Here is a 15,666-nt window from a genome sequence, read left to right on the forward strand (position 1 = left end):
AGCGCTGCAATAAATATTTCCAAATTGAACCCTCAGCGAACGAGTCATCAGTGGTCGAGCTTCGAGCTATATTTCCACGACAAGGTTTCAACAGTTGAATTCATTATGATGTCAGCGTAGCTACTGAACATAACATGGAAGGTCTTGAGATATTCCTATGCCTGCGGACCGAAATCGGAAGATTGCAAGCTAACGTGTGAGCCAATAGTTGTTATTTCTGCTCTACTTGAGTAGCATTGCGGACTTCCTTGACCACCTCTGCGTAAATCAGTCATCAAATACTGACACGAGCCATTCCGTAGGGGCTCTCAGCTTAGCGCTGGAGAAAATCAAGCTGGGTGATGCATGCATTGGACGAATACCGACAGAAGACAGTTGACGCATTTTCTACATTCAAGTGTTTTTTTTTTCAACAAATTACTCGTTACTCATTGACAAAAGTGCATGGCTATACAATATATATACTGCAATAGACTACGTAATTCAGGCGAGAAACGCGAAGGACACGTCTAGGAACCGTAAATAAATTTTGCACGAGTTGTTCGCAGTCGTGGCATTGAACGAGCATGATGAGCCGGCCGCAAATACAACATATGGAAATCAGAGAATTAAAATCGTGTGTATTATTCGACAATACCAACTACGCAACATCGGCACCTTACTATACAGGCTGGTAGATAAGTGGGAAAGGTAAACTCGTACCAGATCAAGGCTCAGAATTAGAACTTTGTCTAATAATACATTTTGTGACCCTTCTTCATCTGCTTCTTCATTTTCTTCATCCTCTTACGCTCATGTTTCGGGAGATGTTTCTGAACAAGATCAATTATTACGTATACTATGGCTTCCACGGAAACGAGTGACTCGTTGATAAAGTCATCGCCAAACGCTTGCAGAAATTTAAAAAAAACCGTGACACTAAAAGGGCCGTATTCGTAATACGGGGTCGTGTGCAAGCAGGTTTTTGCAAGATTGTGATATCTTGTTAACGTTACACGAGTCAGCACGCGAGAATAGAAGGAATCGGCTGTACATGCGCATTGTCCGTAGAGCGTCACCTCACTCGTGTCTCGGCATATATCTACTCACTCGCTTTATACTTGTACTGGCGTGGTCCGAGCTAATATTTGCTATATTAGACAATCGCCATCATTAGCGGTTACTCTGTAGCGTGACCAGTACAATTGAATGTTTTATGGATTCAAATCCGAGCACACAACACCGTCACAAAGTGAGAATATGCTGCGCCAGGTCAGTCGCCTACACCTACTTCACGGCGCTAATGATACAATTCCTTTTTCAGTCACAAAGCTTTGAAACCCAATCAAGATAGTCTGTTAACGACCGACAAATTGTGACGTAATTGCAGCAGTGGCGCCACAGAAATTAACATTTTGATCCGTGGAGGAAGATTTACTGCACTCGTTCAAACTTCGTTCTCGCATACTCCGGCTGGCAGCAACGCCCGTGATCAGAAGGGCTGGTTGCCGGCCACAGATTAACCCCGATAGAATACTCGAATCCACAACAACTGTTATTTCTAATGATTCGACTCGAGCAGTGGAAGTCGATATTTACAAGCACTGAAACTACACGCTCCTGCAGAGTTAGTTAATTATTCAACGCTCATTACAGCTTCCATACTATCTTCACAGTGAAAGGCTGTAAACCGCGGACGTTAGTGGAAATGATGTATCTGTGAAACCTGGATCAACCCAAAGCACTGTCTAAAGTGCAATGAGATTGGCATGGTCAAAAATTACAAAATAATATTCAACTGGCATTATATTCTTTCGCAGAAATACTTAACGCAATGACGCCGCATAGTCGTAATGCAGCGCCTGACAGCAAGACACGAAATTCACCTGGTGTAGGTCATTTCATTGTAGTTCAAGTAGATGTTGATTGCAGCAGGAGCTTAAGTATAATTCCACTAGTAATCACGAGGCTCGACTGACACATCTAAGGTAGTGACGACTCAAGCGTGCATTACATTTACAACTCTAAAACGAACATTTATAATGAGAACATTACCAGAACCACAGCAGAAGATGAGCGTGGCTTGTTGAGCAATCGATCGTTGCTATGCGCAACCAATCACGTGACCGAAGTCCCGCAGATAGCCCGACGACGTCTGGTCGTTTTAAAACACTCTCAGCAACGAAAAATGGTCATTCAGCAGCTGCTAACGAGCAATGTTCCCTCGAAGCTGCGCGCGTGCGCAAATGCGCAGTGCTGACACGGTCTCTGGGCGCAGAAAATCCAACTTGCGCACGAAAAATCCGAAGTGATGACCTTTATTTTCGTCGTTACGCACTGTTTTCCAAGGGTCTGCGCAGTGAGTTGATGAGTGTGCGCAGACTCGTCAAAAATTAGAGGGAACATTGCTAACGAGGCTAACATATTCAAATTCGCTCGGATAATTCCGGCAGTGTCTTCAGGCATTACTCGGGGAAAATTCGGATCCAACCAGGCCTTGTGCTTAGCTTTACACGGAAGATTCCAATCGCAGCAAGGCGATGCAAGCACGTCCGTCGTACGCGTATATGTATAATTGTATACGGATGATAACTTAGCAGGTTAGCGGATGTTGCTCTTACGACATGTACAGCACATATAACGTCATCTTATTTCTGCAGACGGATAAATTGATGCGACGCGCATGGGCCGTCACATATTGATAAATCTAAAGTACTTTAGATGATGTAGCTGCACTACAAACGATTCTTATTGCGATTATCGGCCTCAACCAGATGCAGGCACTCACCCAGCGGTATAATATACTCAGGGTTGTAACCAAATCACAAGGCTCCGAGTCACAAGTCAATCTGAATTTTATAGTTTTGACTTGAGTCAAGTCGAGTCATTTTGAATTCACCACCTAGTCAAGTCCGAGTCCAAGTCACCGAACAGAGGGTCGAGTCCGAGTCATGGTATTATGACTCGAGTCAGAGTCCAAGTCATTGTGTTGACTGCTCAGTTTCCAGTTAAAGTCTTGTTAAGCCCACTTTTTATAACTCAGTTTGGTGTTATCCAACGGTTCGCATTTATAATTTACTAATTTTCCTCACTTTTAGTAGTTTATGGTCGCATTTTCAATTACCAGTACTGATAGACGAAATCCCAACAGTGTAGTAACTTGACTATTCTGTGAAATTACAATGAAATGTAGGTCTTGGCCGTCTGAGTCTCGAGTCATATGACTTGGTTCGAGTAATGTGCGATGACTCAAGTCCAAATCGAGTCAATACACAGATTGACTCGAGTCGAGTCATTTCCGTATTTTGAGAAAATGACTCGAGTCATCCGAAAATCGTGACTCGAGTCGAGTCATGACTCGAGTCATTACAACCCTGAATATACTTCCCGACAGACAAAAAGCCGCAAAAGTAGCTGCTGACCCAATTTAAATGATGGTATGAGAATGAACAAAAGTTTAAAGAATGAGGAATTCAAAACCTATCCCATCGACATGTTCACACTACTCTCAATTTGAATATCCTGAACTAGCCCAGTAAAAGTATTACGGTATATATATAAGTGAAGTTGAAGCACATGGAGAAGTAGGTGGAATAATGAAAATGATAGTAGTGATATCATTGTTTATATGCCGAGTGCGGTACGGTCTCTTTGTGACGTCAAAAATGGCGCAAAAACTGCTTTCCTCACTGCCGACCACGCCTTCTTGTCAGTCATAACGAACTCATTTCCTAACTTTCTATGCTTCTCGAGCTGATGTAAGCTTATCAAAACTTACGTATTCATCGTCGCTGCTGCTCGAGCTTGATGAAGACGAGCTAGAATGCTTCTTTCCATGCTTATGGTGCTTCTGGTGTTTGTGATGCTTGTGGTGGGCGCCATACGCCATTGCGCCTCCAGCCATAGCGCCAGCCGCCATTGCATAGCCTCCTTAATTCAAAGGAACAGTCATTTCTTTGTGAAACTCATTTGCTAAACTGAGCCGTGACTTCTGACACAGTCACGGGGATTTGGTAAAATGCAGAATATATCGATGTCTTGAGAGAGGTGAGGTACGGTAACTAAGTTAATTTCAAGGTAATTTAACACTTTTGATCTTTGGCCAATCAACAAAAACACCAAATTAGCGTATGCATGACACCGTCCACTCAGTACTTCCTAGATAATTTTGAGACACGCCCCTTTAATGATAGTTGAAAATTTTGCGCCCTACACTACCATTATCACCAAAAAACACGCAATAAAGCAAACAACAAAGCTGTTTGCAAACGTCTCACGATAGAGAGCTGCATAACTGATTTGACAAGCCAACCAGGACTCTGTACTTGATAACAAGCACCTTTGCCTGAATTTGGATATGCATTCGGCCAACGCAGGTTTCGTGCTAGGTTTGAACATCCCATAGTGAACTTGAGTGCCACTTTCATATGGTATTCGTTAAGAGAGTCGTCCGTTAAGAGAGTCGCCCATTACTTTTGGTCTGCCTTCATATGTGCCGCTTCTATAAGAGTGACATTCTACCAAGTGCGTCCCAATTGAGGATACTAGACGAGGCTAAGTTGATGTTGTTGACAGCTTGGATGCAAAGCTTTGTGACTTAGATTCACAAGGCGTTGGGTACGACGTAGTCGTGCATCGGAATAAAAGCCTATCATAATCACAAGGAAACATTGAATTTTGCAAGACTTCCTGCCAAAGGACGGATAGCCTCTGGCGAATGGATATTATTCGGCCGTTACTTTCAACTCATGTTTTCTGGTTGGTCTGAGATCAGGAATCAGTCAAAATCAAGCATCAGTGCTAGTGCACATGGATGATACGACACAATGGTGACGATAAAAATCAATTATTGCCATTTTTAACCACTTCCAAGTTTCAGCACAGCTTCAAGCTCATTCCCAATTTAAGAAAGCTTTGCTTCCCCGTTAGAATCTTCCAGGTCACACCAAGGAGGCCGCGCCCCCCATTTCAAGAATCACTGCTCTATATTAGAATCGAATTTCAACAATTTATCTGTGTGTGGCTTCTTCTTACATCCAGTTCCAGCAGTTGAGTGATGACTCGAACCTGCATTAGCAATACCATGATGTCCTACTCACAAAACGATCTCCAAAAGAAATAAAATGATAGAAGTGACTAGATCAACTGAATCTCCACGGCGCACAGCAGACTGCAATAACTGAGCAGAATGTGGCAATGACCAAAGTTGATATAAACATTGAGCTCATGGTTTTCCATTAAAAATGAACACGCATTAATCACATTGCAAATCTGATGGATGTGATGCTGATAGTTGATACATCATTTCTCTATACAGACACAATCAAACAAGCTAAGAAATCATTTGGAACCAGTAATAATTGCCTTCACGTGGGACCACCCTAGTGGGCAATTAATACTAGCATGATCAATAAAGAAAATGGGAATGCACTACATTCTTAGTCGGTCTAAATTTCTGTTATAATTTCACACCATAAAACTAGACAGAGGTTCAATGACTAAATTTCAATACAGAAAATAGCATCATCACCGATTGGCATAATGCTGAAAACTATAGCAATGAAAAAAGAAAACAATTGACGACACATACCATGATGTGCACCATGATGTCCTCCGTGAGGGTACCCATGCTGTGGAGGGGGTACGTGTCCTGTTGGGTAAGCGCCAGGTGGTGGAGGACCACCAGGGTGCGGATAGGCCCCCGGCGCAGGTGGGGGTGCATATCCGGCTCCTGGTGGAGGAGCATATCCCGGAGCTCCCGGTGGTGGGTACCCTTGGGGTGGTGGGTAACCTGGTAAAATGATACCAGAGTAATGACTAGTGCGGTCGATTACAAAGCATGATATAAACCACGAGTTTGCAGAGAAGTACATGGCTATAGGCCTTTATATGTAAAAGACTGACTCTGGATATAGGCCTACTTCGGGTCAGGGGTTGGGGTTAGTACAAAACACCAGAAGAAACGTAATACTGGTATAATGTAATGCTAGTAGCGTGTCAAAGCGATTTTGCATAGTCTATCAATCAAACGCCTCCCTTGAACAAAAGATACCGACATAAAAAGATGAACGGGTTAAGACAGGGTTGTCAAATCCAATTTGGGTCAAGAACCTACCCACAAGTATTTTTCTCATTTGCTCAACATTGCCTCACAGGTAGGGATGGGCACAATGATTCGAGTACTTGAATCTCAATCGAGTATTAATTCTAATGATTCGAGTCGAGTAGTAAAAGAGTAGGCCTACTGAAAATATACGCTCGACACCACTGTAAGTTAATTTTTCAACGAGAATTTTAGTTCCGATACTATTTTTCACTGTGGAACATGGAAACCTTGATTGGCCGTATACGAAACACATAGTACGAGCTACTAGCGTTACTGAAAATGACGTATTTCTGAAGTCATGATCAATACCCACAATATTGTCACAAAGCACAATGAAATCGGTTTGGACGAAAAATACCAAAGTATCTTCAATGTGATGGAGAACAGGCATTATATTCTCCGTGGATGCATAGAACATACAAATTTGAACACGGACATCTTACATACTGCCATTACGTCATAATGAGTGATACTCCAATACTCGACTCGAAGCATAATGCGTGATTCAGAATCGAATCACTCAGGTAGCCTACTCGATTTTGCCCAGCATTAATTAACACACCACACTATTGTGTGCAACTAGTAGGCCTAGTCTTTCAATCAGACGACCACTTTGGCCTCGAGCCTGCAAATAAGAGCCATGCACGTGGGATAAAAAGAAATAACGGATTCAAGGACTAGTGATGAAAATGAATGTGGCACATGTCGATTGGCGAGGCCTATATGTTACATCGCGATCCGTTAATCTTGACGGCTGACTAGTAATCATTAAGTAGAAACTTCTTGCATTTCTACTTTGATGTGGACATGATTGACAACTGTCTAATAGTCGTCAAGTCGAGATACTGTTCAACCGGACTGGAAGAAGTGGTTGTTTTTGTCAATAAGTTGCGTGCGACAGAAGGGTTTCTAGCATAGAATAATAATGTACTTGAACGGAAAGTTGTGCGTGACGTTGCCACTAATTCCACTCGGGCTGTTCCACAGTTGTGGTCCATCAATGCAACATGACCACGACCAGAAATCCAATGCAGATAGATGCTTCATTGTTTATGCAAAGTAAGGGTAACAAGTAAATTTCAACGAATTTCATCGGTGTTCAGAAAGTCAAATCTCAATAACTTCGAGCTCATTAGCTTAATAATACCATATACACTGTAAAACCTAGAAAAACATGAATTTTGATCACGACAAGAAAAGGAACGAAAGAATAACGTTATCTGCGACTTTATACTTGAAGTTCAATACTATCACAGGCGTCACTTCATCCGTAGGCGTAGGGTAACCAAACAGTATACCGGTATATATTTGAAAAACATGCGAAAAAAGCATTCTTTTTCTCACCTTGAGTTGGATAGCCTTGCGGGTTGGGATGCGGTGGCGCAGTTGGATAACCGCCTGGTTGTTGTGGATAGCCAGACATAGGGAGCTCGATAACTCTTTCAGCTACTAAAATAAATACCGTTCACCGAGCTAAACTGAAATTCTGTTGTAAATATTTCCCGATATTTTGGCATCGGATGTCAATCACGAGACCATGACGATAAATCTATTGATGCGTGTCATGGAAAAAAATTGAGGAAAAATAATTTATAACGAGTTGACACCACTGGGCTATATAAACACGCTATAATACCGTAGCCTTTATAAAGTAGGGTTACCATTACCATACGTCCTCCTTTAGGAGGATATGGGTGGAGCCCAATTCTTCTCCTCAACGAAGTACTGCTTAAATGCGAATCTCCACTCAACTAAAAATCGATTGGTACTCAGCGTTGAGTTATAGATAACTAAGGTAAACCTAAAAACTAAGGTTTACCTTAGTTATCTATAGTTGAGTGCGCGCCAATTCTCTCTGCTCAGCTAAGTATCGATTTCCAGACGTCGTTTTCCGAGATAGCGTTGCCAGATTTTTTTCGCCTTCGATCGGACACGCGTGAACGATTTTGTCATGACAACACGACGCTGTCGTCATTATTTCGTCACTGATGTAAAAACTAGACGCAGTTCTCACTGATTTATCTAAATGCAATGAATAGCCTCAGCTGATCCACACTCTTTGAAGATGACCCAATAGAAATATATAAATCCTTGAAGATACCCGGGACGTTCCTATGCCCCACAGAAGTATATTTGCAAGACGCTCCATGCCCATTCGAAATATATAAAGATAAGTTTCACAGCAGGCGAACACGTAAGTGCAGGCCTGAAATAACAAAAGAATGCATCTATATCGTGAACATAAATTGAAAAATTAACATATTTCCAGGATTTCTTTCCAATTGAAGCTCCTCTTTGAACCATTCACTTTGCCCCTCTACCATTCAACTTCCCGATATAGCTAGACCCACCCGACATTTTCTCCCTTAAATATCCAGTATCTCCTATTTCCTATATCTTATGGCAGTGGCTATTCGTCCGGAACCGGACGAATAGCCCGCAGCCACAGTGCAGGCTATTCGTCCGGAACCGTGTGACGTAACTATCCGAAATTAATGTTTCGTGTGACGTAACTGTTAAAAACCAACATACTGCATACGCTGGCATTATTGAGTATTGAGTATTGACGGACTTCGGCTGTTTGTGTTTAGGTTATCGCATCGGTACACAATAGCGCCATGCTCTTAAATATATCGAATACATTGCTTATATGGCAGCACACAGTGAATCTCAAAGACACAGTACACGATGCGTGAGCAATGAGCATGAGCAGTGAGCACGCGGTACATTGTGCAGTTCAATGATTTCCAGTCCAACATTGTCCACTGCTATGCGATGGTACCATCCGAAGAAAAAATTAAGCAAAGCACCGCATCTCTGCTATGCTACCTCTGCTTTGCAGACTTACCGACAAATAATCGCCGTCTTCTCCCAAAAGCAATTTTTGTGGTGCATTGAACTGATAGAAAATGCTAATAAACCGAACTGAACTGATACTAGACCTGGTATTTGGACACTGGTTCAACTCGCCCTGTTTTCATCTCTATCTTTCCAGTCCAGCACGTCTGCTAGAAGATGAAGTTATATATCGTAACACGCATATATGTTCCTACAGGACTATTGCCAGTAGCGAACTCGGCACTTGGTGAACTTGGTAACAATTCGGCATATATCGATAAATATCATGTAACTGTATGGTATGCACAGGAACATGAACAGACCAGGTGATGATCCGACTAATATAATCCTATTGTTATCTGAGTATATTCATAGTTCCAACAGGGACATTCAGAGAGAGAGAGAGAGAGAGAGAGAGAGAGAGAGAGAGAGAGAGTGTTAGTTAGTCGGACACCCCTAGCAAGTTAATCAGAGGCATTGGTTATCAGCACATTCTAACCCTAACCCTAAATTTCATGATTTGGCAGCTATTTATTTCCACTATGCATTGGTCTGTGATTATTCCAAATAAAAGTGATGGTCGTACGATTAATCAGTCGAAAGCTACTTTCAATCTGTTCAGGTCGCTGAAAATACATGAAATCATCCTTACAAATAGGGAACGGATGGCATTGCATTGAACTTGCGCAGCGCGATGATATAATTAGTACCGGTACACCGGAACACCGGTGCACACCGGTATTCACGCTGCGCCCCAATTGTTTAATTGCGATGTGTCGAGAGGAAAACTACATGTTTATTGTGCGATTCGCAGTGATAACCAAGCAAAATGTGGCTTATGAACTGTTGTAAATTCAATATCAAAGGCTTCAATGACTGTATGAGTGTATTCGACGACTATCAGGCTCCACTTTCACAGCTATCTCGTGTCGTTTGAGTGAAATATAGGATCTGGGTTTATTTCGCCTCCACATCTGGGTTTTTCCGAAATATCCCAGTGGCATCTCTGCTGCAGTCGCGCTGTATCGAAAGGATCGGGAGATCATCATAGAAACGAATGCGAAATAAGCAGTGTTCAGTTCATGCAGGAGTAATTTGATGGTATTGTGATAGAGAGCAACTGCGATAACTGCCAGAGTCTTCTTACTACTCGTAGTCTACCTACGTGGATCCTCCAATCGCCAATCCAATCTGTCTATTTTATGAGGTATAGAATGCACGTTATATTTGATCACGGCGCTTGTAATTCAATTTCGTAGTGATTATCGTCGGGTCATACATTTTCAAATACACACACGTAAAATGCGATATACATGACATAATCCCAGCAAACACCATATATCTTTTGAACCTGTCAGGATATCTTTTTCTTGTCCGCTAATGTTCAAATCATATCTTGTGCATACCTTGTGCTGAAGTACAACTTAAATATATCTTTTTCTTGTCCAGTCATGTTCAAATCATATCTTGTGCATACCTTGTGCTGAAGTACAACTTAAATATATCTTTTTCTTGTCCAGTCATGTTCAAATCATATTTTGTGCAAACCTTGTGCTGAAGCACCACTTAAATATATATTTTTCCTGTCCAGTCATGTCCAAATCATATCTTGTGCATACCTTGTGCTAAAGCACAACTTCAATACATCTTTTTCTTGTGCATACCTTGTGCTGAAGCACAACTTTTTCTTGGCTAAATTTTGTCGAATGCTGAAAATATATTTGTGAGGAATATCGAATTCGATTATTGCTTCCTATTATGGTAGAGTGGCGTTTATAAATGTCAAGTAGATTATATTGAATTTTTACTCTTATAGGGCGAATTAGTCACCTATAGCATAGTCGTTTACAGCAGTAAACGTGCTGTAAACGACTATGCCTATAGTGTCACTACCGAATGTTCCACCTAGTGCCACGCTGTTCTTGCGATTTTGCAGGCTAAACTTCAATATCATATTAGCCCACATCAGACATGGGGTGATTACTTCATGAATGTAATCGATTGCGATTACGATTACTTCTGAATGACGCGATTACGATTACGATTACGATTACAGCAAAATCGGGAAGTAGTCGATTACGATTACGATTACATTGGAAAAGTAATCACGATTACTCACAATTACATTTATTTTGCATGTTTGAATTTTTATTGGAACACAATATATGGATTGCGCTGAAAACGCCTAATGAGATAACAAACTTCCTTCAAAAAGATGCGTCATTTGCTTGTTACGTCATAATGTACATGTTGCCCATTTTTATAGTGGACGATTTATCGCACCCAACGATTTGCATTCTTGCCAGGTTCATGACTGACCAGTGCCCATCCCACATTTCCCAATAGGGCGGGGAGCGAGCTCGAAGGGGACTCAAAAGTACTTCGTAAACCAACATAAATCATAGAGTATTTTTGAGAGATTTAAATAACTTGAAAATTGTGTTTTTTCAAGTTGTAAAATTATGCCATATTTGTGTAAGTGCTTTCGAAAAAACATGTTGTATGAGCCTACGGACAATTGCCACCCGATGTAGCCGACATACATCGATATAGGAGGGTTGGAACCCCTCAAAATAGTCGGTTCAACAATTATATTAAAGATATTTCGTCAAATGAGCTATATTTCCCCTATATTTTCAATTGTCAATCTCAATCCACATTCGTGACGCCATTGCTTAAAAAAGAATCAATAAAAAACATGCTTTAAACAAGGGCCTTCTTTTAAACATGTTTGCTTTAAATTGATTTTGTTCTAAAAGCACCCCTAATTTATAGTAATGGGCATTTAGGTTCCAGTCAATACCGTGCCACGACGCACCAAAAGACATGCAGTTTCGACCAACACGCGACTTCACGAAGTGTGCTACTAAAGAGAGACCTTGGCCGAAACTTGGGGTATGTGCCCATTGTCAATAGCCACGCTGGGTGGTCGTGACTAATAGTCTGGTCCTTCCAATCTGAATCCACAATGCAGAAGACACTCCCGGGCACCCACAGCACATTAAAGACATGACAATTTGTGTGTACGTCTCACAAAAGTTTTTTCTTTTAGTCTGCTACGTTTGGGATACAACAATATCTTTTGGTTATATAACAGACCGGAGGCCTTGAATTAACAACATACACTAAAGTAATTATAACAAGATACCAGACGTAAATCTGACTATCGGGGGCAGAGAGAGGATTAAAAATTAATAATAATATAATGCTATTACCAATTTTATTGACGACATTCAGTCTTCAACTTGAAAATACCACCCAATGGGGGCCAAAGACCAACGTTTGGACTGGGGGACGAATTGTTGTTTTGGTTCTGATTCTAGGTATATCCAACGCTAACATGATATATAAGTCCATGGCTATGACGGCAGTAGAGTCATACGAGAATAAGATGCGGAGAACATAAAACTCTACCTTGAACTTAATACAGTTATGTACTGCAAGCTGCCGTTACGAGAAACGGCAAAAACGGCTCGGTTATGATATGTATCAGTAGTTGTTGATGTTTAATGCTTCGTTTTATTTGACGAGTACAAAATTTTAAATCTTTCTCCGGTGAACGTACGTACTACATAGGCCTACTGCTCGCCAATCAGCAACGGTCAAACTGCGTTTAACTAAGCATAACCAAGCATTAATGCACAAGTTACTATTTTAAACTAGGCAAAGTGGTGATTAATTATCCTGCTGCGGGGTACTATGGCGTGTGAGACGTGTTGATAAGCTGATAAACAGCACAGCGGCTGTTCTTACAATCACACTAATGTACGTACATCGAATATCTATTTACCGTGGCACGCAATGACCAGCAAAGCTAATAGGCTACCTCTGACGTAATAATGGGCAATGGCATTTGAAAAGCAGACGTTTGTGCTATCACGTAACTGGTATAACATCTCTTCCTTGTTCTCGAATATTCAGTTCATGTCATAGTCCTTGTACAAATAAAAAGTAACCGTTCTTTCACAAAGGAATCGATTAGATATGGAAAGTAGTCGATTACGATTACGATTACTTCGGAATTTTTTCGATTGTAATCGATTGCGATTACGATTACTTGAAAATGCTGTAATCGTCGTAATCGATTACGATTACTAATCGCGATTACCCCATGTCTGGCCCACATCATCGCGCTCCGCACCATCCGCTGCTTTCGGTGCTTGGGTATTAGTGTATTTAATTGGTATTACGCAGCCGGATTCTAAATCCTCTGGAGATGATCTGATTCCCAAATTTTGGAATCCGAATCCATCCGGCTCTAGGTGGCAATTTGAAAGTCCGCAAAATCCGGCTGGAGAATTTCTAGTTCTGCGTTCGAAAAACTTCTGTCAAAATCATGATATAGTATTTAAGAATATAAGTATAAGCATCTTGCTAAAATCCCACTGTCGGAACAAATTCAGAATCCGCATCCAGTCCGGCTGTACTGTATCGCTGAAATCCTGCGCCGAATCCGGCTCCTGATCCGGAGTGTAAACGAGAGGTCATTTCTCCCACGCGAATACAAGTCTCGGCGCGAAATATATTACTGGCTGACAAAGCGCTCTGATAATGGCGGCTTATATAGCTACAGCTGTGGGTTTGGTTTAGTTGCGTTCAGGAATTAATCATGGTGAAGTGAGGCTCAGCCAACCATTTCCTTTGGAGGATTACCTAAAACTGTGCATGGTTATTTATATATGCTTAATATTAAACATAGGTACGGTGTATGGTATAATGTCATAAAGTATAGACCTTGGTTTGGTTTGCACTTTTGCGAATATCATGAGCTATAGTGACAGTACTGAATTATCATGACGTGGTGGTCGCTCAAATCATGCGCTCTGATTGAATGTTTGGCACTTCTTCGATGGCAGTCAGACATCGAAAAGTGTTCACCATGATCACCGATGAATGTTTTCCATGAACACGAAAAAAAAATTATAAACGTCAAAATATATTTTTTTTTGTGCCTTTCGAAAGACGAATGTTAGGGTTGGGGTGGGGGGTCTTAGGGTGGGGGAAAGGGGGATATTAGGGTTGTCGGAGGTGATATTAGTGTTAGGATTGGTGGATGGGGATATTAGGGTTGGCGGAGGGGATATTAGTGTTAGGATTGGTGGATATTAGTGTTAGGATTGGTGGATAGGGATATTAGGGTTGGGGTGGGGGGTATTAGGGTGGGGGAAAGGGGGATATTAGGGTTGGCGGAGGGGACATTAGTGTTAGGATTGGTGGATAGTAATATTAGGGTTGGGGGAGGGGGAGATAGCGTAGTCGTAACGATAAGCGCCCACCAATCTGGCGGACCCGGTTCGATTCCCGTCGGAGGTTTATGTGGGCTCCTCTTCCCTCGCCGTTGCCGCTCTTACGGAGACAAAAAAGACCAACGAAAGAAAGCACTCACAAGGAATGGAAAGAACTAGTAGAAAGGACCGCGGCTTCAATAAGATCAACATCGAAATGAACTGCGACATCGGGCACGGCTTCGATAAGATCAACATAGAAAAGAACTGCGACATCGGGCACTCTAGTACGACGCCATTTCATACGAGTATAAATACAGCAATTCGATGGTGGTTTGAAGTTGAAATCTGGTCCCCTCGAAAAAACTATTTTTCACAATTTGCAATGTCGTTTTGCAGTCGCGGTCTCGACATTGCCAACGGAATCCGATTTTTGTGCTCCGCTCGTATTCCGCCATATCGCCATTGCATTCGGGGCATCGCATTTGTTTCGCAAGCAGTCCGTGCTGTCGGCACCAAGCAATTGCGCTTGCCTTGTCGATTGTCGCCAAAGTCAGCTCCCTCCAATTTACTTTAGAAAGACTCGGATATACATTCGCCCCCGCCATCATCAACTCAATGTTACTCGGTCAGGGCGGCATGGTATTTAAATACGTACGGTGAACATTGTGACGTGTTTTGTTTTCGATCGCTGGATGAAGCCGAATACAGAGTCAACTAGGGGGCAACGCGGCAGTGAAGACTTTAGTGACTGAAAAACACATCGATGAACTCTCGTCGGTGTCCTTTCAATGACAGCTCTAACCCGTAGTAATAGAGGGTCAAAGGACGAAGGAAATTCTTCCACTTCAAGTTCGAGTACATTTTATCGACACACACTATAGCCTACTGGTTGCATTTTCTGCATACTTCTACTTCTACTTGAACAGTTTTCGATTCAAAACAGGCCTATAATACTGACTTTCTACCAAGTTTGAAGTCGCTACTTGTACTACTTGAGTAGCAACGTTGATTACTCTTATCACCGCTACCCATAGTTGAATGTCTTCTCTGTCACAACTCAAACATATAGGTCGCTAAGGGAATAAATTCTGGTTGCGATCGCATTAGCGCGATCGTTAAACATTTATGTGATATTTGTTACATATCATCCAACAATGTCCTATGTAGCCTACATTTTGTATATTTTCAACGTCACTGTGTTGGGTACCACAGGTCCACAGCCAATGATCCAGAAACGCTGAAAAGTGGTTACGGCAATACGGATTATTAATTATGAAGACGCTCGACTAATGCACGGACAGGGTAGAGCGAGTTAAAGACCATATGATGCCCATATAAACTACGTTTTCTACGTCCGACACACAGTCAGAGTTCAACAGCTTATATATCTTGACTTCAATAGCTATTCATGTGCATTACGTTAATTATTTCACTGAATACTGTTTTTGGTCTCTACGTTTTCAACTTGAAGTTCACATTAAACACGGTTTGTTCCTTGTATAGGTGGAGAAATAG

At 41.7% G+C, this 15,666-nt stretch overlaps 1 protein-coding gene and 1 long non-coding RNA gene across 3 annotated transcripts in view; both read right to left on the reverse strand.

The window, feature by feature from the left end:
- The window catches only part of LOC145434014 (uncharacterized), a 39,158-nt gene extending 26,116 nt beyond the window's left edge, over positions 1–13,042 (reverse strand). The window contains exon 1 of the long non-coding RNA XR_013913253.1: positions 12,485–13,042. This is a non-coding gene — a long non-coding RNA (uncharacterized LOC145434014). The remainder of the gene's footprint in view (positions 1–12,484) is intronic.
- Positions 382–7,609, reverse strand: LOC145434012 (uncharacterized). 2 transcript variants are annotated; one of them, XM_080311287.1, is made up of 5 exons: positions 7,430–7,609; positions 5,712–5,770; positions 5,570–5,648; positions 3,758–3,909; positions 382–812 (listed from the first exon to the last, which is right to left on the reverse strand). In XM_080311287.1, exons 1-5 carry the CDS (start codon positions 7,506–7,508, stop codon positions 732–734), a joined length of 450 nt encoding a protein of 149 aa, XP_080167413.1. In that variant the 5' UTR covers positions 7,509–7,609; the 3' UTR covers positions 382–731. The 2 variants fall into 2 exon arrangements, with proteins under 2 accessions (XP_080167413.1, XP_080167412.1); XM_080311286.1 differs by having other exon boundaries at positions 5,570–5,770.
- Positions 13,043–15,666: the final 2,624 nt, after the last annotated feature.

The sequence above is a fragment of the Botryllus schlosseri genome, chromosome 2 (genome assembly GCF_051294905.1).
Source record: "Botryllus schlosseri isolate E-star chromosome 2, Bs_hap1, whole genome shotgun sequence".
NCBI lineage: Eukaryota > Metazoa > Chordata > Ascidiacea > Stolidobranchia > Styelidae > Botryllus > Botryllus schlosseri.